At 34.5% G+C, this 25,397-nt stretch overlaps 1 protein-coding gene across 1 annotated transcript in view; it reads right to left on the bottom strand.

Annotated features, from left to right (window-relative positions):
- Nucleotides 1–3,403: 3,403 nt before the first annotated feature.
- Nucleotides 3,404–25,397, bottom strand: part of SCAMP1 (secretory carrier membrane protein 1) — a 135,680-nt gene continuing 113,686 nt past the window's right edge. The window contains exons 8-9 of the mRNA XM_047088372.1: nt 22,400–22,517; nt 3,404–7,268 (exon numbers count right to left, since the gene is read on the bottom strand). Coding sequence (XP_046944328.1) covers nt 7,104–7,268; nt 22,400–22,517 — 283 coding nt within the window. The 3' untranslated portion in view covers nt 3,404–7,103. The remainder of the gene's footprint in view (nt 7,269–22,399; nt 22,518–25,397) is intronic.

The following is a 25,397-nucleotide window of genomic DNA, read 5'->3' as shown; positions in this document are numbered from 1 at the left end:
CAATGTGGGTCGATAAAGTAATCAAAGGAGAAATAAAAATACCTCAAACAAAAATGCAAACACAACATACCAAAATTTATGAGATGCAGCAAAAATAGTTCTAAGAGGGATCATAGCAATACAGGCCTACCTTAAGAAATAAGAAAAATCTCAAACTATCTAACTTCACACTGCAAGAAATTAAAAAAAGAAAAAAAAGCCCAAAATTAGAAGGAAAAAAGCAACAGATCAGAGAATAAAAATGAAATAGACTAAAAACAACAGAAAAAGATCAATGGAACTAAGAACTGGTTCTTTGAAAAGATAAACATAATCTTAACACCTTTAGCTAGACTTATCAAAGAAAAAAGACGGCTCAGATAAATAAAATCAGATTTTACAAAGATACCTCAGAAACATGAAGGATGTTGAGACTATTATAATTAATTATATGCAAATAAAATGGACAACCTAGAAGAAATGGATAAATTCCTAGTGACATACAGTCTTCTAGGACTGAATCATGAAAAAATAAAGAACCTGAACAGACTGATTACCAGTAAGAGGACTGAATCAAAAATCAAAACCTCCAACAAATAAAAGTCTAGGACCAGATGGCTTTAAGGGTGAATTCTACCAAACATTCAAGGAATTAATACCAATAATTCTCAAAGTCTTCTAAAAAAACTGAAGAGGAGAGAATGCTTCCAATCATTTTATGAGGCCAATATTACCCTAACCAATATCAGCTAACGACACCACAAGAAAAGAAAATTACAGGACAATATCCCTGATGAGCATAAATGCAAAAGGTGTCAAAAAATATTAGGAAACCAAATTTCACAATACATTAAAAGAACCATATACCATGATCATGTAGGATTTATTCCAGGGATGCAAGATGGTTCAACATCTGCAAATCAATTTCATACACTACGTTAACAAAATGAATGATAAAAATCATATCATCTCAATAGATGCAGAAAATAGCATTTTGAAAATTCAACATGTATTTACAAGAAAAACTCTCCACAGAGTGAGTATAGAGGGAACATACCCTCTTTCGTAATGGTGATATATGGACAAGGTGAAAATAGACAAGCCCAGAGCTAACATCATACTCAGCGGTGAAACAGGAACATAAGAAGGATGCCCACTCTCACCATTTTTATTCAAAACAGTATTGGAAATCTTATCAAGAGCAAGGAGGCAAGTAAAAAATTAACAAAGACATCCAAATTGGAAAGAAAGAAATAAAACTGCCACTATCTGTAGATGACATGATTTTATATATAGAAGAGCTTGAAGACTTTATTTTAAAAATGTTAGAATAAATGAATTCAGTAAAATTTCAGGATATGAAATTAATATACAAAAGATCTGTTGTATTTCTATACACTAAAAATGATCTATCAGAAAGAGAAATTAATAATCCCAACTACAATTGTATCAAAAAGAATAAAATATCTAGGAATAAATTTAACCAAGGTAAAAGACCCACAGACTAAAAACTGTAAGACACTGATTCAAGAAAATAAAGATGACACAAACAGATGGAAAGATATTCTCTGCTCACAGAAGAATAATGTTAAAATGTCTATACTACTCAAAGCCATCTACAGATTCAATGCAAACCATTTCAAAATTCAAATGGCATTTTTCACAGAAATAAAATAAATGATACTAAAATCTGTATGGAACCACAAAAGACTCTGGGCAACTAAAGAAAACTTGAGAAAGGACAAAACTGGAGGCATCACACTCCCCGATTTCAAGTTATATTACAAAGCTATAATAATCAAAACATTAGCATAAAAAGAAAGAGCCCAGAAATAAACCCACACATACATGATCAATTAATCTATGACCAAGGATTAAAAAATATAAATGGGGAAAAGAACAGTCTCTTCAATAAATGGTGCTGGGAAAACTGGACAGCCACATGCAAAAGAATGAAACTGGACCATTATTTTATACCATACACCAAAATTAACTTAAAATGGATTAGAGAACTGAATGTAAGACCTGAAACCATAAAATCCCTAGAAACAAACATAGGTGGTAAGTTCCTTGACACTGACCTTGGTAATGATGTTTTGGATATGACTCCAAAAGCAAAGGCATCAAAAGCAAAATACCTGTAAATTAACCAACTGAACCACCCAAGAAGGTTGAAAGAAAAACTTATTTTTTAATTTCAGGATAAAAGGTGTCTTCCTCAAAAATTAATAGAAACATATAAACCAAATTTTAATGTTTATTGGTATAAAATTATGAGCAACTTTATCTTTTGCTTTATAAATATTTTCTGTAATTTCTACTGAAATGTGTATTTATTTGTTCTCTAATAGGTATATAAGACTTTCAAACTAGAAAAAACTAGTAGAAAAAACTACTTTGAGTAGGAGGCACAAACTACTAGAAAAAACAAACTAGAAAAAACTACTTTGAGTAGGAATGTGTGTGCCCAGTGGACTGAGTTTTTGTGTAGACTATAATATTGCAGGAACTACTGTGATGACCAGATAAAAGAGTGATTTTTGGCTGAAGAAACAGCTGAAGAGTATTATAAGCTACCAACAGTAACAACTACTCACAACTATGATTTATCTTGAGAATCACTGGCCTACAAAATACTAAATGAGTGTTGAAGGAATTCTAAGATTACATATAAGAATTAAAAAATAAAATTTGCATGCTATGATTCTACAAAGTATAACTGTTTAAATGTAGAGAAAATATTTAGAGTAATTTTGTCTTGAGTATACAAAACATCATTAGGTTGGAGAAGATTAACTATTTTCTGTCCTATTAGAGAAAAGATAAAATGGTTTTAGTGGCAGGAAAGTTTTAACTACACCATCAGCCATATAACCCAGAAAGATATAAGCTGAAAAATAAATCAAGATTTAGATCAACATAAAATTTAACACTCACTACATTGCTACCTGGTGGCTCCTATCTCCTTGCCATTTGAAAACATAAACAGTGCTAGTGAAAATTCTATAGGTTAAAGGCTTTTTCTTACCAAAACCACAAAGTTAAACTGTAAATATGAAACCTCAGGAAGGGTAAGAACATTAGAGAAGAGTCTTTCCTCATTTTCCCAGAAACTTTAAATTGAATAAATCTATCTACCTTGTATAGATTAGTGGCAATGTCTGGCTTAGCAAATTTCTATAGATTTCTTTCTAGCTCTCTATATACTATGACAAAGCCGTAATTAGGTTTTAAAACACCCATCAATACAAAAAGCATGCTGTTTGGTAAAATGTATCCTCAAGTTCTAGTGGAAATACTTCACTTCCATAATATTTAGACACTAAGATATAAATTTTCAGTTTAATAAACAAGTATTTAAAACAACTCTAGTGTTTTAAAACATTCTACCCTACATAAATTTATACTGTGGTACTTGAAAATCTATCAAAGTAAGGCATTTTTTATTTTTAACCATCAATTATTTTTACATTAACCATTTTTATTTAACTTGAAAAGGTCTTAATTACATGGAATCAAAAAATCCCTCTAAACATATTCCTTAAGGGAAAAATGGAAGGAAATACAGTGTGCAATGGTGTCTGACAGCCATGGTAATTCTAACAGGGGAAAATATATGCAAAACTATAACAAACTCTATATATAAACAGTCTAAACATAGATTTTCACCAATAAAGATATAAAATTAAATGCTATTATGTCAGCATTTTCAGAAAAAGATATAGCAGTAACTGTGAAAGCATTATGCTAGTACAAATAAATTACAGAAAATAAACTCAATTTAACATAAATCCCCTCTAAAACATGAACTATATATTATCTCAACAAGATTTACAGAAGACAGTATATCCAATGAAAATCCAAACTCACTTTTTAGGTAACACCCAGAAAATTGAAAATGCTGTTCCTATTTTAACATGTATTTCTCAGAATAAGATTCACCATGAACATTTTAGATTTTTACATCCTCCTTAGATAACCAAGTGAAAAATCCAACAATACACAAATAGGTACTTTCATCGGCACATAAAACAAAGGTAGCTAGGTTAGGAAACAGAACACAAGTTCAATCTAATCAATACAATACTAGTACAGAGGCATCCATTTTAACCTACAAGGAAAAACCTGAGCCACAAAACAGGGTTTCCATTTTGAATCTTACTAACTTCTAGACAGTATGTGTATTTTGACCTTAGAGTGATCAAAATATGAGTAAAGTTCATGTTCCACCACCTAAAAGTTCTAATGCAACAGAAAAATGGTCATTTTGTGTTGCTGAGAGTTTTTAACAAAGTCTTTTATGTTATTTATTTTTTCAGCACATGTTAGAATTACAGAGATTCTTTAAAAATCAAATGTGAAATATCTATATACATTAAACTGACAGCATAATCTCTACCTCTGAAATGCTAATATAATGTTTAAGATTAGACAAACTAACATCCAGTAAACAGCATTTTATTTTATGACACTCTGTGTTAATACAATAAATATACAAAACTTCCAAACCACTGAAAACATGCAACATTAGAGGGACAGATGGAGGGCATTTATATAGAACCATGACACTCATCATGATGGCAGCGCAATATTACTCACTGACAAAATATACAAACATCCCTAGATAAATAATCCAAGTCCCAAATTACAAATCACTGAGCAAGGATTTTCCAGTGTTCAAATTTTAGTTTGAAGGAAAACAGCCACAACTTAATATTGCAAACTGAAAAATGACATGGATGCTTACAACATGAAGACCATTTCATGACTGTGATACTGGGTGGGTCACATTAGTATTAAATATAATACATTAACAAATGCCAATCTTTTGCTGGAAAATGTGGCCATTTACCAACTATTGTTAGGAGAATAGAGAATCTAAGAATTTAAAATCCCTATAACTTATCAAACTGTTAGTATTGCCATCATTTTAATCCACATTTAGGTTTTTAAAAAACAATTTTCTCTCATAAGCTTGTATTAACCCAAGTAACTGGATCTTAAAACATTCTCCCCATCCACACACAAAAAAGGTACTGTTGGTTTTAATTATTTGCTATTTAACAGTGCTACCTTTGGGGATTTCTACAAAATAGAGATAATTCCTATTCTTAAAGGGAAGTATGTCAGTATTTTTCAAGTCTCTATATTCATTTGTAGTTAAAAGAAAAAAAGAAATGGACTTGAGATATAAATTAATGATAAATATAAGAGCTCCTCTTGTATTTTGTGGTTCATGTTTTGAATGTTTGTAAAATACACACTCAGTAAAGCACACTGTGATAAAATAGATTTTCAGTAAGATTATAGAATCTAAAGAACTTGAACTGGCTTATTTGTTTGACAAAGTAGGGAGATTATTACTAATCAGAAATATTCATAAAAACAGTTTTAAATTCATTTTCTGAAACCTATTTTAATCACAATAAAAGAAATATCTTCCAAGTATATTATTTCAATAAATCCCAAATAAATCAAATGTAAACACCATCTAGATGGATCCATGTTATCTATTATCACGCAAAGCTTCCCTTATAAATAGTGAGAACTCATCATCCCACCCTCAGTATGAAATTCATCTACCTCCAGATTTGGGGAAAAGAATGCAAGTGATTTAACTATTTATACCCATCTGATTCTTATTTTTAAAAAAGATCTGCAGTCTCAAATAATTTAACCCAATATACTATCCTTACTTAAAATCAAGTTGAATAAATCATTACTGATTATTCTGTAATCTTAAATTAGCTAATGACTTCCAAAACACAGTATAATGACTTTCAAAGGTCTTTGAGTCATTAAATCAGTATTAAAAATGATTCAAAGTTTCAAATCAAGTATACTCTAAGAATGAACTCCTAAGCTGCATAGAAACAATTTCAACATGGTCATAGTCACAATTAATGCATTTAACTGTATTTGTATTTTCTTGCTTGGTGCAAGTTATATGTTTCATTTTTTTCTATTGCTGAAAAATTTTAATGTATTCAGTCTGTGTCAAAAGTTCAAAGACTGAGGTGCATTAGGAATTCAAGTATATGTGAAACAACAGCATCTTTTTCTTTTTAATCCCACTACAGATGAGAGGCTAAAAGAAAAATCCCTGAAATACTGTATGTTCTTTTTGGACAAGGAGTTAGTCTAGACTTTAATACCTCTGTTAAAAATTATACACACACACTCCCCAAAAAAGAGCTGCCAAACACAATCTCAGTTCAATTAAAATGAGTAACCACAAGAATATACCAAAGTTTCCATACAGTAATATTCTACTATGATACGGATACTGAAAATTAAAAAACAAAAACAAAAAACAGTATTATCATCACTACATTCTATTCCACTGATTATCTACCCTTTTTTGGATGATGCACTGCATATTATGTTCTCATATTGCATCCCAATAAATTTTTATTTAACAGAAACTATTGCAGAAAATCTCTTCTTTGATTCTACCAGCAACTCTGCAATCCTACAACCATAAGCAGTGCAAAAGCCAAAATACTAATTCTTTTAAGAAATGTGGTGCCCATGCAAGATCAGAGATTGGTATGAAAATATCAACTACTCTATAAAAATAAAACAAAAAGAAAAGGATAAAATTTACATCATCTACTACGAAATGCACACAGGCTCTTCACTGGTGACTAAAACTGCTAAAAAGCAAGCCAATTTTAAAATCCCTAAGTCCCTGATGGCCTATTTCTTTCAGTATAAATGGGGAAAATGGAATGAAGCATCGCTTTAATGTTCCAATATGTAATCCTTAAGTCTAAGATTTTTGAAAGAATGACTGCAGCTAGTACTAAATGCATTTTTAATCATAAGTACCATATTAATTTCAGTGTGTCACCACTGAAATAATTTGCTGAACATTCATCCCCCAAAAAATATGGAGAATATTTATTTAGCATGTGGTATTTTTTTCTGCAAGGGGCACCAAAATATTAAGAAACTAATAGGCAAATAAGACAAGGAAGTTTTTCTGGTTTTAGCCCATGCACAAGTGAACAGGAAATATACATGCTGTGTGTACTGTGTTTTGAACATAAAAATATTTATAGAATACAGTAACTGGAGAAAAAGTACAGTCAGAAGGTACCAGTGTACTGTTGGAGGGTTCTCTACATCTGGTTACCCTTGAAAGCGTTCTGAGCCGCACTAGTTGCTGCACTTGAAGCTGCATTTGCAGCTGCAGTCTGGACAGTTTTGTTGGACATCACACCTGTTGCAAATTCTTGTTGGGCCTTCTCAAAACTAGCACCTGTTGTGCGGTATAGTCCATGTACCTACGGAGGCACAAAAAAGTGGGACAAGTTAAGTGGTAATCTACACACTCATTTTCAGCAACTCTTCAATTAATCTTGACATTACCCAGACATAAAAGGACTAGATTCTAGCCATGATTCCTAAGGTCAAGAATATCAGCCACCACACTGACATACAATACTGTATTTAAATATTTTCCTAACATTGTCTTCCACTTTACTCCCAATGCAGAAGAGATAGTTATGCTTATGCAAACCAACAATAATTTTTAAAACTTCTTAACCAAATGCAAAAAGCTATTTTTCCTGCTATTCCTACTTTTTAAGATATCACAGAGAATGGTTTAAACATAACAAGAGACATTCAGACATTAATACATTAACTTACCACCTTAGACAATTCAGAGTAATGCCTTATCAATTTTCATGTTGGCTACATATACAACACTACCTCTATTATAATCAAATGATTATCATTTCATCATTTAATATACCAAGGAATACAGAGGTCCTTAAAGATACTTTTGCTGTCCTCTTTCACTCTGTGTACCATTTTACTTTTTGTGTATGGTCAAGTCCTAAAGGATTTACTTCTGAGAAATTCTGGGAAAGGAAAAACTTCCGGAAAGTGTCTGCCCATATTGATTTATCACTTAAATCTTTGGGACTTCTTTTCAAGAGCAAGGTTCAAAAACACTCTATTAGCATATGTTACGAGATGCATAAACTACAAAGTGCAACAATACATAACATCAGCCAATTTATATACATTTGGGGAAGGAAATAAAGCAAATTAGAATATTTATTACATGTCTACAAACTTGGGGGGAGGGAGGAAGAGAAAGAAAGGGAACTTTCTTTGAATGAGTCAAAGACTTTCAAGTCAAACTTGGATACTGGGAAACTGTTTCAAGAAGACAGAGAAGAGGGAAGATAGGTTGGTTTAGAGGGGAAAGGAGACACTAAGTTCAAAACATTCATACCTAGCACAGCAGGCAGCAGGCAGGTGAAGATTTGATTTGGAGTTCAAAAGAGGAATAGGCTAGGGACATGGACTTGAAAAGCAATGGCACATAAATGGTAACTGCAACTCTGACATAAATGAAATGGTCCATGGAGAAAAAAGGAAAGAGTCAAATATCAAAGTCTGTTAAGATACCAATATTTAAGAGGTACCCACGACAATAAGGAACAATTAAAGAGAGGAATGGGAAAAGCCAGGGACTTTTTCACAGATGCCAAGGGAAGAAAGCCATGTTAAGGAATGAAGAGCTGCTCCGGGTAGGAGATAAAAATACCCAGGCAGCCCTGAATTCTTCTGACACAGTGATGAAAGCAAATGTCATATTACAGTGGAACAAGGTGTAAAAGGGTCAGGAAGAAAATGAGAGCGCTGACAAGTACACTTTAGGCAAACCCTAAAATTGTTTTCTTCTCGTACTATAGCACTATCATAATTTAATTCCTTTAATATTTTGAGAGAATGATGAGAAAATGACTTTTTCATGTGTTGGTTAACTGAACACTGTATTTTACCTCTTTTGTATTCATTTCTTTCTCTCCAAGGGATAATCTTTATGCATTATTCAAATTTACTATTATGACACACAAAAATGGTTCCAAACAAAATTGTTGATCCTCACTTATAAACATCAAGGGATCTGAAAAATTAATCTTCACATTCGCACAGTCTGTGAAACGTCATTCTATTACATGATCACTTACTGTTGTAATTTTGGCCAACGTGTTCAAAACCATTTCTTCATGTTGGGAATTTTCAGAATCATAAGTAATTATTTTTATTCCCTTTTTAAAACCAATTTTTCTATGGAACATTAAAGATACAGATAAATTACTACTCCTATGTTCAAGAAAATTATCTCAAAGCAAGGAATACATATAATTAGGACCAAGAAAATGAAGTTTATGATAGAAATCTAATAAACCTTGGCTACTTACTAGACTCTGTCATCATACAATATAATTACAGATTCACCTGTGTCTTCTCCCTTCCCCCCAAGTTTATGAGCATATAATCAACAAATGTTTGTTCTAACTTGCTTTGTTATTTCCTTTTCCAAATTTGTTTTAAATTGAGTGCCTGATGTTACGTATTCATGGGCTTCATATTTAATTACTTAAAAATGTCACGCACAGCCCCACAGAGCAGGAAGGCAAAATAAAGGTACGAACAACATACACTTCTCAGTAGTCCAAATCTATGTAGGCTCAGAGAGCCACCTAGAGGGAAGAGACTACACATGCGTACTCCGTGCATAATGCTCAAATACTGTATGAAATCCATTATAAAACCATGTGAAAACGGGGATTCTTTTTACCAGTGCTCCAGCAACATGACAGGCTAATTCTAAGGATTACCATCTCAAAAAACTCATCAATTTCCTGCTATGTTTCATAGTGTTATCTATTGATAGCTCACATTCCTTACGACATCAGGGACAAAACTTTAAGGTAAAATATTACAATTAAAAAAAAACTAAACAACTTAAATACTTTCTATCTCTTCTAGTTATGAGAACATCAACCTAAATATTTAGTTCTAGGAGTAACACAGAAAGAACAGTAGATTTGCTATCTACTGATTCCACTGCTTTCTACCAGGCTGGTCACCACTCAAAAGCTCAAGTTTACTTCCCATGAAACAAGAATATTTGTTGTCCTATCTGTCTCTCACATTTTTCCTAAGGATAAAATGTGAGTTATGTAAATGTATTACTCTAGTAAAAATTAAAATTAATTTTTAAGTATCTGGAGAAGAGTCACAGCCGAGATGCAACTCCAGAAGGGTATCTTGCTTTCTTAATGTATCTTCAAACATATGTGAGTGTATACTGTGGTGGTATATGACACAAAAAATTGTATACTATGGAAATTAAAGGCTCATGGTACTTTAAACAAAATAATCCAAACATATATTTCCATTAAAGCTTAGAGAATATGATTTCAAGAAATGTTTTTATTAATATAAGTTGCCTGTTACATAAAAATCACTTTAACTTTTTTTAAAACCTGGGAAAAAACAAATTTTTGAAATTTTTATTCTTGTTGTGAGTTTTTTTTAAAAAAAACTTAGGGATCTCTTACCCTAATGTTTTCAATTAAACATTTCCTATAAACCATCTGTGAAATGCCCATAGATCTGGGTCAGATACCCCTTCTGTCACCTCTTGAATTAATACTCTCTTTTCACACTATTGAAATCCTGTTCATCCTATGCAGCCTATCTCAAATACAGTCCTCTTTCTGCTTGATCTAACTGTGACTCTCCTTGTTGTGAGCACCTCTAGTACATCTTTTAGGGATGTCTAGTGTGCCTTTTCTTTTGTAGGAGTTATCTACATGTCTTATACCCCATGTGCTTTTGGTTCCTTGAGGGGAAGAGCTAATTTCTACTCATTATTATATCACCTATAAGATATAGTGACTTGCTGGGGTACGTGGCTGGCTTAGTCAGTAGAGCATGCAACTTTTGACCTTGGGGTCATGAGTTCAAGTGACATAGTGGGTGTAAAGCTTACTTAAAAAAAAAAAGACATAATAACTTGCAGTAAAAGCCACTGAATAATTACTTGTTTATTTTTTCTTTTATTTTTTTAGCCATTTAAACAAATGGCTCACAATTATCCTATTAAAAAAAAAAAAGTTACCAAAGAGGTACACTACTAATCTAACACACTGTACCTATGTTACAAAGAACATTGCTTAGTTTGCAATTACCTTCACAGGCCAGTTTACAAGTGAACATACTAGGGAACTTTAACATACCACTTACATCAATAGATCACTCAGGCAGAAAATCAATCAAGGAAGCAGTAGCTTTGAAGGACACATCAGGCTAGATATACTTAACAGATATATACACAGAACACTGCATCCTAAAACAGCAGACCACACGTTCTTTTTGAGTACACACAGAATATTCTCCAGGACAGATCATACATTCAGCCATAAAACAAGCTTCAATAAATTTAAGGAGACTGAAATTCTATCAAGTATCTTTTCTGATCCACAATGGTATTAAACTGTAAATCAATTACAAAAACAAAAAAAACAAAAAAAAAACTGGAAAAAAAAAACACCACACAAATACATCAAGGCTAAACAACATGCTACCAACCAACCAATGGGTCAACAAAGAAATGAGAGAAAATTAAAAAAATACATTCACACAAATGAAAATGGAAACCAACAGTTCAACATCTTTGAGACAAAGCAAAAGAAGATCTAAGAAAAGCCCACCTCAAGGAAACAAGAAAAGTCTCAATCTAATCTTACACCTAAAGGCACTAAAAAATAAAGCCCAAACTTAGTAGAAATAATAAAGGAAATAATACAGATCAGATTGGAAATAGACAAAAATAAATTAAGGAAACTCAGAACTGGTTCTTTGCAAAGATAAATACAAATGATAAAATCTTTACCAGACCTATCAAGCAAAAAAGAGGGCTCAAATAAATAAAATCAGAAATAAAAGAGGACAAATTACAACCACAGAAATACAAAGGATTACAAGAGACTACTATGAAAAATTATATGCCAACAAATTGGACTATCTAAATGAAAATGGATAAATTCCTAAAAACATACAGTCTTCCGAGACAAAATCAGGAAGAAATAGAAAATCTCATCAGACTGATTACTAGCAATGAAACTGAATCAGTAATTTAAAAAAAAAAACTCCCAATAAACAAAAGCTGAGGACTAGATGGCTTCACAAGGGAATTCTACCAAATATTTAAAGAAGAGCTAATGCCTATTCTTCTCAAACTAACCCAAAAAATTGAAGAGAAGAAATGTTTCCAAATTCATTCTATGAGGCCAGCATTAGTCTGATATCAAAACCAAAGGTACTACAAAAATAGAAAATTACAGGTCAATAATCCTAATGAACACAGATGCAAAAATCCTAAAAAAAAATTGAGCAAACCAAATTCAGTAATATATTAAAGGATCATTCACCATGACCAGGTGAAATTTATTCCAGAGATGAGAGATGGTTCAATAACCGCAAATCAATCAACACAATATACCAGATTAGCAAAATGAAGATAAAAATCACATGATCATCTCAATAGATGCAGAGAAACCACTTTACAAAATTCAACATCCTTCCATGACAAAAACTCTCAAGAAATAGGATATAGAGGGAACGTACCTCAACATAACAAAGGCCATATATGACAAACACACAGCTAACATCATACTTAGGGGTGAAAAGCTGAAAGCTTTTCCTCTAAGGTACAAGACAAGGATGTCCACTCTTGCTTTTTTTATTCAACATAGTACTTGAAGTCCTAGCCACAAAAATCAGGCAAGAAAAAGAAATAAAAGGTATCCACATTATTAAGGAGGAAGTAACTCTGTCACTATTTGCAGATAACATAATATATACAGAAAACCCTAAAGACGCCACCAAAAACTGTTAGACTAAATGAATTGCAATTAATTATGGAAATGTGTTGCAGTTCTCTACACTAATAATAAACTAGCAGAAAGAGAAATTAAGAATACAATCTTATTTATAGTGACATCAAAGAAGAAAAAAAAAATACCTAGAAATAAGTTTAACCAAAGAGGTGAAAGACCCATCTAGTGAAAACTTTAAGACAATGATGAAATAAGTTGATACAAATGGAAAGATATACCATGTTCATGGATTCAAAGAATATTGTTAAAATGTTGAACCTATCCAAAGCAATCTAAAGATTCAATACCAATAGTATTTTTTGCAGAATTAAGATAATCCTAAAATCTGTACAGAACTACAAAAGACCCCAAATACCAAAGCAATCTTGAAAAAGAAAAACAGAGCTATCACAAGCATCACAATTCCATATTTCAAACTATACTACAAAACTATAGTAATCAAAACAGTATGGTACTGGCACAAAAAGAAACACTAAATAATGGAACACCACACAAAGCCCCAAAATAGTCCCATGTTTACATGGTTAATTAATCTGTGACAAAGGAGGCAAGAATTTACACGGGGGAAAAGACCAGTCTCTTTGATAGTGTTGGCAAAACTGAACAGCTACATGCAAAAAAAAATAAAAGTGGACCACTTTCTTACACCACATACAAAAATAAATTCAAAATGGATTAAACACATAACCTAAGACCTGAAGGCATAAACTTGTGAAAGAAAACACAGGAAGTAAACTCTTGGACATTAACCTTAGCAATATTTTTTTGGATATGTCCCCTTAATCAAGTGCAACAAAAGCAAAAATAAACAATTAGGACTACATCCAACTAAAAAGCTTTTTCCACACAGTGAAGGAAACCACCAGTAAAATGAAAAGGAAACCTACTGAATGGGAGAACATATCTGCAAATTATCTATGATAAGGGATTAAGATCCAAAATACATAAAGAATCAATACAACTCAACACCAAAGAAACAATCCAATTAAAAAATGGGCAGAAGAACCTAAATAGACCCTTTCCCAAAGACAACAAAAAGATGGCCAATATCCACGTGAAAAGATGCTCTCAATATCACTAATCATCAGGGAAATGGAAATCAAAACCACAATGAAGTATCACCTCAAACCAGTCAAAATAGCTACCATCAAAAAGACAAGAAATAACAAGTGTTGGCAAAAATGTGAGGAAGGGGGAACCTTCCTGACTGTTTGTGTGTATGTAAATTGGTGTAGCAACTATGGGAAAACAGTATGGAAGTTTCTCAAGAAAGTAAAAATAGAAGTACCATATGATATAGTCACTCCATTTCTGAGTTTTTCCAAGGAAAACAAAAACACTAATTTGAAAAGAAATACACACGCTTATGTTTCTTGCAGCATTATTTATGTTAGGCAACATAAAGAAGAAATTTGAGTGTCTGCTGAAAGATGAATGGATAAAGAAGAAGATAATGTGTATATATATATATGTATATATATATATATATACACACACACACACACACACATACATACACATACACAATGCACTATTACTCAGCCAAAAAAAAAAAAAAAAAAAAAGAATGACATCTTGCCATTTGCAATAACATGGACAGACCTAGGAGGTATTACGCTAAGTGAAATAAGTCAGAGGAAGACAAATACCACATGATGTCACTTATATGCAAACTCTAAAAAACAAATGAGCAAACAACAACAACAAAAAACCTGAAAGAGACTCATAAATACAGAGCACAAACTGATGGCTGCTGGGGGTGGGGACACAGAAGTGGAGGGATGGGCAAAATAGGGGAAGGGGATTAAAAGGTACAAACTTCCAGGTACAAAATAAATGAGTCACAGGGATGTAAAGTACAGTATAGGGAATACAGTCAATAATATTGTGTAGCCTTGAATGGTGACAGATGGTAACTATACTTATGGAAATTATTTCATGATGTAATTTATAAATGTCAAATCACAATGTTGTACATCTAAAACCAATATAGTACTGTCTACTGCTATAATTCAGTTAATAAAAAAAAAATAAAAAGTATTTAAAGCAGAAAAAATTTCAATGTCCCCAACATATTGTTTAACAAATATTATTATTCTTGGGGCACCTGGGTGGCCTAGTTGGTTAAGCATCTGACTCTTGATTGATTTCACCTGGTCATGATCTCACGGTCATGAGATTGAGCACCACCTCAGGCTCCGCAGAGTGTGGAGTCTGCTTAAGATTCTCTCTCTCCCTCTCCCTGCTTGCACATGCACATGTTCACTCTCCTCTCGAAAAGAAAAAGAAAAAGAAAAAGAAAAAGGAGGAGGAGGAGGAGGAGGAGAAGGAGAAAAAGAAAAAGAAAATAGGCCATGTCAATCATCTGAAATGGATTTTTAATCAGGAAAAATTATAGTCTTGGATGATTCAGAGAAAGAGGCAGAGAGAAGGCAAAAGAAGTATACCTAAATGTGACTATTTAAAAAAAAAGTACATTAAATTATCAGCATTCTGTCCTAGATCCAAATAAAACAAAAAAAATTAAAAAGGAACCAAAAAAAAAGAGGGGTGAACAATAGCAATGTTTTCAAAGAAAATGAAATCATCATTTTTAACATAAGACCATTATTAAATATAACTGGGTATGTTCATAGAGCATTTACTATAAAACACCAATAATTATTATTATTATTATCATCACCATCATCATCTCCACTTTGGATCATATACCCGAATTATATACTCTCACAGAGAAGTTTTTTCAGAATAGATATACTGGCATTTTTAAAAACAATTCAAGCGTTTAGGGAAACTTTTTTTTTTAAAGCGAAATTTATTCTAAATTGCTTTTGAAATGCTTTAAAAATCACTGTTAGTAATTAGTTTATTAATGTGAACACAAATGTCTATGAACAGTTTCTTAAATTTTATGGGAAAAATAGTCATTTATAACTAGGTCCCAAAAGGAGTACAAATTATGTATCATCTATTTATCTCTTCCATACTAAGCCATTCTAGTTCTTATACCAATTAAAAGAAGGAAAATTTTGGATTCCCCTGATATACAGTGTCCTGTGACTCATTCATTTATTATTATTTGACCCACTGAAAACACCTCCCCCTTAGTCCAAAACTATTACTCAATTCCATTTATTTACTACAAAGACCTTAAAAAAATACCTTTTAGAAACAACCTAAGAGAAAATTAAAGAAATCTCTAAAAGTTAAGAACTGAACTATTCCCTTATCTTTGAAATCACAGATATTCTTGCATTTCAATTTTTTTAAATTTCAATTATAAAATGACACTGCAAGGAAACAAAGATACCATAGCACTCATAGTGGGCACTTGATACAGCAATTATTACCTACTCCAATTATGCAAGACTTCAGAACGCCAACCAAATTCTCAAAACTGTATTCAACTGAAATAAATATATACCACAGAGCACGTTTAGCTGGGGCTGGAAACACAGAATAGCATAATAAAATGCAACAATTCTAGAGTCAAATGGTGTGCATCAATAACTTTTGGAGGGCATTAACTGTTTATGAGGAGCCTGACCCCTAGTGGTTAGCAACTATGGCTACATACACACAAAGGAAACAGCCAGTTTTGTCCAAGTGTGGAAGAGAAAATTTAAAACTAAGCGTTTTGTTTGTTTTGCTTTTTATTTAGAGAGAGAAAGTGAGAAAGCATGACGGGATGAGAGGCAGAGAAAGAGAAGAGAGAGAGGATCTCAAGCAGGCTCTACACTGTAAGCACAGAGCCCTATGCGGGGCTTGAACCCACAATGAGATCATGACCTGAGCTGAAAGAGTTGGATGTTTAACCGCGTAAGCTACCCAGGTGCCCCCCAAATCAAGTGTTTTTATTGGATCTCAATTTCTACCCAAAGTAAGAGAAATCCTTGTTACTACAAGTATGAAATCTGAGCTCAAATTACAGTTTAGCTTTTATTATCCCCATTTATTGTACTTCATAAAACCATTCAGAAAATCATCTCATCTTAATTCCTATTTCACAAGAATATGAGATTCAGAGAAGTTTAGGAACTTATATTGTATTGACTGACAGTGGACACATATAAAAAGTGTAAACTGGTAACTTCTTTACCCATGAGTAACAACAACAACAAAAAAGTCAACCTATATGCTACACATTTCCCATACTAATACACTTATTTGGGAAGGAGCCATTTCTTTTCAATGCCTGGCATGCAATCAGCACAACTCTACAACTTTTCCTTTAACGCACTGGATCTTAAAGAACTGTGTTCCTGGGGAGAAAGCTGTAGGTCAAACACTTATGAGAGCTGTACACAGGAGTCAGTTTAACAGCAGCTGTAGAATAAACACTTCCTCTCACTCCAACCATATTAATCATCTGTACCACACATCCCACTGCAACCATTGTTAAAATTCCCTCCACATTCTTTCTTCAGCAGATTTCTAAGTGTTGGTAGTGTTCTACACTCATCTTATTCCATACACATTTTCTAGGATTCATTTACGTCAAGAAGTCAATACTTCCCAAGTCGAGAAATCCAGCCTAAAGCTCTTTCCTTTGCTTCCAACTTATAGATCCAAAAGCCTACCATGTATTTATATTTTGATGCCCCAGCATCATTTTAAATTCTCTGGATTTAAAGCTGAAAACAACTTGATGCCCATGTATCTTTTTCACATAATGTGTTTTTATTTAAGTAGGCCCCATACCCAATGTGGGGCTTGAACTCACAACCTTGAGATTAAGAGTCACATGCTCTATGAACTGAGACAGCCAGGCACCCCAATGCCCATATATCTGTTCTTCTTCCTGTACTCTCTTTCTGAATGACCCACCATCTAAAAACCTGGGTGTCATTCTTGAGCCTTCCCTCATCCTCGGCTTCTGGGGCCAGGTCCAATCAATCACTACGTGCATATTCCCTTGAGTACAGTTACTTCACGCTGCTGCTTCCTTAGTTCTGGCCACCATTACTAACCTGCTTCCTATCCTGCCTCCCTGTCTTCATTTCTCCAAGTACCATGTCCCCACCACACAAATTACAAATCTTTCTAAAGCTCAAATTGATCAATTCATCAATTCTTTTACTTTCCTCTTTAAACCACTTCTATGGCTCACCACCACTCTGTGGGAAAGATCCAAACCTAACAAGTTTTCCTACTTTACAAGACCCTGCAAAATCTAACTAAACTTATGTACGTAGTCTCATCTTTTCCTGTCCTCCACCAACAACACCGCACATTTCTCCCTGTCCAACTCATGCACCAAGTTGATTTTCCATCCATTCTGAGCTACTTTTAATTCCCTATGTCATGTTATTTCCTGCAACTAGATATGAAAATGGTATCCCTGTTACCTGGTACCTATTTACGCTCTTCCTTCTCCCTATTCTTTTACTTAGATAACTCTTGCTAATCATAATATCTCAGCCAAGGAAACACTTTACAAGACCCCACTACTTTAAAATACCTCCAAAACTTAATTAGGTATCTCTCCTCTGTGATCCCTGTACTTGCCCCCAAAACAGCCACTAATCACCAAATTTTGGTACCCACTCACTTGTTTATCCTTCACACCAAAATGTAAGCTCCTTGAGCTCATACACAGTGCAGCACTTGGCACATAACACATGATCATAAATGGTTGTTTAAAAAATGAATAGAACCTGCAACATACCCCAAAATCCATTACTGTATTTACTGTATTTTAAACTTACTACATTTCTAGTTTTATAAAGCATCTGCAATAATAAAGGAAATGTCCAAAGAGATGTTGTGATGGTCAGGTTTCTGGGCTAGGCTATAGTCTTCAGTTATTAATAAAACCCTAATCTAGATGTTGCTGTGAAGGTATTTTGGGCATGTGATTATTAATCAGTTGTCTTTAAGAAAAGGAGAATAGTATTTGACCTGGTAGGCCTGATCAAATCAGTTGAAAGGCCTTAAGAAAAGAACTGAGGTTTCTTTGAGGAAATCTCACCTGGCACCGGAGCTTCATCTTCTGCTTCAGATTTTCCAACCCTTCCTGCCTGCCCACTCTATGGATTTCGGACTAATTCAGCAAGCTCCCACAACCACATAAGCCAAATCCTTTTAGATTGATACAGGCACCTACTAAACAAAAGTAGACACTAAACCAGACCACCCTGCATATAAACTGATAAAGGGGTCAAGAAGACCAGAAAAAGTCGTTAATTTTGGCTGAAGAAGCCCTGTGCTGGGCAGCTTATGTTCACTGTTTCACTTAATCCTCACTCCAACCCTATGGAAGTAGTTATTATTCCCATTCCTTCCTTCATTCAACAAATACTCTGAGTGCCCACCATATATCACTGCCAGTCACTGTTCCAGATGTGATCAAAAAAACCTGAAAGCACACAGACTAGGCCTCTGCCCCTGAGGAGCTTAGAGTACAGGTGATGACACTGAGACTGAGTGGTTAGAGAAGCCTGCCTCAGCTCACACGCCTTGAAGTCAAGGCACCAGAATTTCAACCTGAATTGTATGGTTCCAAAGCTCTTGCTCCTCTAATTCCAAGGCTAGAAGCCACATTCACCCTGGAGGAACTCTAACAAGCTGGGTACCCAGAATATGTGCATTATAAGATATATAGAGTGGCTTGTACCCAGATGCCATAGTGAGTAACACCTACAGTAAGTTCCCAAGAAAATTAAGGATGACACAATCCTTAAGACATGGGTCTTCCACTAGAGAAGCAAGTGTGGATCCAGGAGCAGTATAAGGTCACTACTAGCCCTAGTTCCCACAACCACCAAAATCCCATTCCCCAATCCAAGTCCACTTTAAAAATCTTCAGAGTTGTTTGGGTGGGTTTTTTTAGATTCACACAGCAACTGAAGGAAGATGGGGGAAGTGAGGGTGTGGTGACCTGCAAAACATTTCTGGGCTAGCTGAGACTGGGAATGAAAAGGAAGAAAAGGATGGAAAAGATACTTAGAAAGTTATCTAGGATAGTGACTAAAAAAGTAATGAAAGCACTGACAAAAGCAGTCAAAGTGTTGACACAAATTTTAATGGAATCATAGGAGAAAACACTTAGTACCACCTAATTTACAGTAGGTACTTAATAAATATTCATTTTTTAAAACAGCTTTACTGAGATAAAATTTGCATAATATACAATTTATGCTTTTAAAGGATAGAACTTAATGGTTTTTAGTATTTATAGTGTTGTGAATAGATCATCTATCAATCTAATTTTAGAAATTTTCATCACCCCAAAAAGAACTTTCATAACCATCAGCAATCCCTCTCCACCCTAACCCCAACCTCAGGCAACCACAAATCTACTTTCTATCTCTATAGATTTGCCTGTTTTGGACACTTCATGGTAAATGAAATCATATAATATGTGGTCTTAATAAATTTTTCTTGATTATGAATCAGAGCTTCTGGAAGAAGAGCTAGTTCTGAGAAGAAACATTACTGTGACATGATGATACCAATCAATGGGAGTTCTAAACAGTCACCTGAGGAAGCAACTAAATTTTTATGCAAAGCATTGTGTCTTCCAACTCCAAGATTCTAGGTCACCCAGAATAGAGAAGAGAAAGGACCCCCAAAATTGGAGAGATTGAAATTTACAAGGACAACGATTATAGAGCACAAAGAGCAGAGAGCTGACTGCATTTAAGTACACATGTACTTAGGAGCTGGACAAAGGAATGAAGGAGAAAGAATAGGTCAAAGGCAGGAGAATCAGAACACAATTACACAGACTGAGGAAGAGGGGCCACCTGCAGCATAGAAAGCTGCAGAGTTCAAGGAAAAAGATAACTGCAAAAAGGATACGTGATTTATTAACTTTGGAAAGCTGAGTTTCAATATTCAATAGTATGTGTGACCAGTTCAGAAAACAAGTAACAGCTTTTAAGAGAGAAAATGAGTAGCAAAATATGGACAGAAAGAACACAGCCTAGTCTTCAGGGTTTTGAAAAGGATAAAAGGCAAATGTGCAAAATATTTCAAGAGTGCAAAGTGGTTTTATTTTTTTTAACTTTTTAAATTTTTTTTTTTTAATTTTTTTTTTTCAACGTTTATTTATTTTTGGGACAGAGAGAGACAGAGCATGAACGGGGGAGGGGCAGAGAGAGAGGGAGACACAGAGTCGGAAACAGGCTCCAGGCTCTGAGCCATCAGCCCAGAGCCCGACGTGGGGCTCGAACTCACGGACCGCGAGATCGTGACCTGGCTGAAGTCGGACGCTTAACCAACTGCGCCACCCAGGCGCCCCAAATTTTATTTTTGAGAAAGAGAGAGAGAGAGACAGAGTGCAAGTAGGGGAGAGGCAGAGACAAAGGGAGACAGAGAATCCAAAGCAGGCTCTGGGCTCTGAGCTGTCGGCACAGAACCTGATGTGGGGCTCCAACCCACAAACGCAAGATCATGAGCTGAAGCTGGACGCTCAGGTGCCCCAAGAGTGCAAAAGTGTTCTTAAATTAGTTATTTCTTAAGTTAGTTATTTCTATTTTCCTTGTACATTTTCTTAAGTTACCAGACAGTAAAAAATTAAGAAAAAACAGTTCTAAGGAATTATCTTCTTTAAAATGAGACTCCCCAAAAAGTTCTTTATCATCTTAAAACATAAGTGTTATTCCCAGGGTCTCTATATGATGTACAATCTACATGTTTGGACACACATAGGATATCAAAAACATATAAGACACAATAAAACCTTATATACACAAATCATAACTTTGACTTCTCTATGTAATAATTTTTTTAAGGCTATGAAAATAGCCATGGGAATTTTACAGAAAGAAGTATAGCTAAGATAATTGGGCAATCACTAAAATAAAATTCATGTTATAACCCAGCCCAAACCCATCATCAGCTTACTTTATACTCATAATTTCATGTCTTTCAATTTCAAATACAAACTAAATGCACGTTCCACACTTTTTTACTTCTATTTATCAATTAGGCAAATATGATTTATTTTCAAAAAAAGAAATCAGAATATGTATTTTTTTAATTCCAAATTAAAAAAAATTTAACATTTATTCAATTTTGAGAGATTAAGAGAGACAGAGCACAAGCAGGAGAGGGGCAGAGAGAGAGAGAGACACAGAATCCCAAGCAGACTCCAGGCTCTGAGCTGTAAGCACAGAGCCTGACACAGGGCTCGAACCCATGAACCACAAGATCATGACCTGAGCTGAAGTCAGACGCTTAACCAACTGAGCCACCCAGGCACCCCAATTCCAAATTTTCAAAATGAGGCTGACTCTTCATGAAAGAAGCCCTAAGTAATAACAGGATTTTAAAATATTCCCTTTTTAGAGTAAGTTAAAAACATGAGGCAATATTATCTATCCATAACTTCTAATTGTAATGCTCAGAGAGCACACTTGTAACAAGAAGAACAAAATGGCTTGAGGTTACACTGAATTAGGAGAAAAATGGGAGGGGCACCTAGGTGTCTCAGTCGTTAAGCATCCAACTTCGGCTCAGGTCACAATCTCACGATTTGTGAGTTCGAGCCCCTCATGGGGCTTTGTGCTGACAGCTCAGAGCCTGGAGCCTGCTTTGGATTCTGTCTCCCTCTCTGCCCCTCCCTGATTCACACTCTCTCTCTTTCTCATCTCTCTCTCTCTCTCTCTCAAAATCAAATAAACATTAAAAAAAATAATAAGCAAAATGGGAAAATGAGAATTAACTATAAAAATTTACAGATGTAAAATGTCACTTACCTTTTTAAACATAACTAGTGAGATGACCGCTGATGCTGTGAAAAGTGCTGCTATGATGATCATCATAATTCCAACAGGAATACTTTGGTTGAGACCAGTAAGGGATGAAATCCAACCACTAACAAGTAATTTTTTTAAAAAAGAGTATAATTAGACAAATAAGTTAATGCCGGGTTTTTAAAAAATAAGGACCAACACATATTCAGCACTTATAAGCCACACAATGTTCAAATTCTTCATGTTAACTCTTTTAATTCTCACAACAATTCCCTTAGATGCTATTTAAAAAAAGGTTTTTTTTTAAACATTTATTTATTTTTGAGAGACAAAGCATTAGTGGAGGAGGAGCAGACAGAGAGAGAGACAGAGAACCTGAAACAGGCTTCAGTCTCTGAGTTGTCAGCACAGAGCCCGACGCAGGGCTCGAACTCACAAAACATAAGATCATGACCCGAGCTGAAGTCGGATACTTAACCGACTGAGCCACCCAGGCACCCCATAGATAGATGTTGTTTTAAATCCCTATTATACACATAAGCAACTGAATCAGAGATATTCAGTAACTTTCTCAGTCATATAGCTAATAAATGGCATAGTCTAAATTCAAACCTAACAGAAAATGCCAGAGCCTAAAATGTGTACCACCAGATTTTACTTTTTAAGTATAGGCGTTCATTATTACTTTAAGTTCATTTTAAATTCTGCTTAGTTATGGAAAAAATATTTGTAAACCATATATCCAACTAATGATTAGCATGCAGAATATATGAAGAACTTTCAAAGTTCAACAGTTAGAAAAAAAAATTCAATTAGAAAATGGGCAAAACACATGAAAGGATGTTTCATCAAGAGGCTATAAAGAGGGGGGAAGATCACATGAAAAGATGTTCAACATCATGAGTCACCAGAGAAATACAACTTATAACCTCAGTGAGATATCACTATCCATCTATCAAAACAGCTAAAATTTTAAAAAGTGACAACACTAAATGCTGGCCAGAATGTGGAAGCTGAGTAACTCATACATTGTTGGTGGCAATGTAAAATGGTACAGTCATCCTGAAAAACAGTCTGTTAGTTTCTTAAAAAGATCACTAAACATGAAACTTCCATATGAACCAACAATTATACTCTTGGATATTTATCACAGAGAAATGAAAACAGATGTTCACATAAAACCTGTTCACAAATGTTTGTAGAGGCTTTATTTATAATAGCCTAAAATGAGAAAAGTCTAGTCCTTCACTGGTGAACGGATAAACAAACTGTGGTACATCCAGAGTTTTACTGAGGAATAAAAAAGAAAGAACTATGGCTACTGATACACACAATAACCCAGATGAATCTCCAGAGAACTATGCTGAGCACAAAAAGACAAAAGTTACTTATCCCATGATGCCATTTATACAACTTTTTTTTTTTTTTTTTAAGTGGGCTTCATGCCTAGCATGGAGCCCAATGCAGGGCTTGAACTCACAACCCCGAGATCAAGACCTGAGCTGAGATCAAGAGACAGGCACCTAACCACTGAGCCAACCAAGTGACCCCATTTAAATAACATTCTTAAAATGGCAAAATAACAGAAACGAACAACACATTAGTGATAGCTGGGGTTAATAAGTGGATGAGGGCAGGAGGGAAATTAATGTGCTACAAAAGGGCAACATGAGGGATTCTCTGGTGATGGAAATGTTATCTCTACTTATGACTGTCAAGATTCTTGTTTCGAAATTATACCATGGCTTTGCAAGATGTTACCCTTGGGAAAATTTGGTATAGAGTTTTATTTCTTCTAATTGTGTGAATCTGCAATTATCTCAAAATAAACAGTTTAATTTTTTAAAAAGTTGCTGGATCACATGAGGTTGATCTCCAAACGGGTCATCCGGTACGGCCCCTTCCTATCAGTCTCCTGTGCTATTTAGCCACTACACATTCTGTTATGCTCAATTTTAACATTTTCTTCTGAATCTGTGCTGAAAAAAACTAAACAAATTACTTCAATTTCATAAGAATAAAAAAAAAAACTTGTGCTGTTAACATAAACAGTGTATTTTTTAATTAAACATTTAAGAACATTTTCTTTCCCTCATATGCCAAAGACTAAACACACTATTAGAAATGATAACAAATGCTACGTTTTTCAAGAACTGATTTAAGGTATCTATAAAAATTCTCTACCTGTATACATGCCCATTAGGAGATCCACAAAGCTACCGATAATTGTCTGATTGCCAGTCTCTATTCTGATTTGGTGGTAGCACACTAAACTTAAGTCCTCAATTCACTGCAGCTACATGCTTATTTTAGTTTATGTACAGTGCAGCAAAACTGTCTTGTATATGGTGTTGTTTATAAGAACTCAACTGTATGTAACTCAATTAAAATACAAGAGAGGGAGGGATAATTTTAGAGATGTGTACTCTTCTACCCACTTTTTCATTCAAGGAATGATAGTTCCAAAGTGTATGAACACAGATACAAATTTGCTATTATCTCCTAGCTTGAGTCCAAATAGTTTCAGTTTCTGAGGGTCTCCCAGAGTGAGCATTGCAGTGATACCATTTTTCAAAGACAAGTGTTCACATGCATGTGTTTGTATGGAAATATATGTTTATATACCTAAAACAGTGCTTTACACATAACAGGTACTCTTTTCCTTTAAATCCTACAAGTTCTTTCCTCTCCCCTCCACAATCCTTGGCCCAGCTCTGACCACTCCTCAGTCTTTTTACTCTTCCTTTTAGTACCTGTTATATATACATTTCATTTAAACTAGATACAATATGCTGCTTTTAAAAATGGCAACCTAGGGGCGCCTGGGTGGCTCAGTCAGTTAAGCATCCAGCTCTTGGTTTCGGCTCAGGTCATGTTCCAACAGTTTGTGGGTTTGACCCCCACAATGGACTCCAAGCTAACAGTGTAGAGCCTACTTGGAGTTCTTCCTCCCTCCCTCCCTTCTTCCCTCCCTCCCTCCCTCTCTCGCTCTCCCCCCTCC

Source organism: Lynx rufus, unplaced genomic scaffold (genome assembly GCF_022079265.1).
Source record: "Lynx rufus isolate CCGP_SWC_20201006 ecotype Redwood Valley unplaced genomic scaffold, mLynRuf1.p SCAF_1, whole genome shotgun sequence".
Classification (NCBI taxonomy): domain Eukaryota; kingdom Metazoa; phylum Chordata; class Mammalia; order Carnivora; family Felidae; genus Lynx; species Lynx rufus.
Note: the sequence above shows the minus strand (reverse complement) of the source record. Positions and strands in the feature narration are given on the sequence as shown.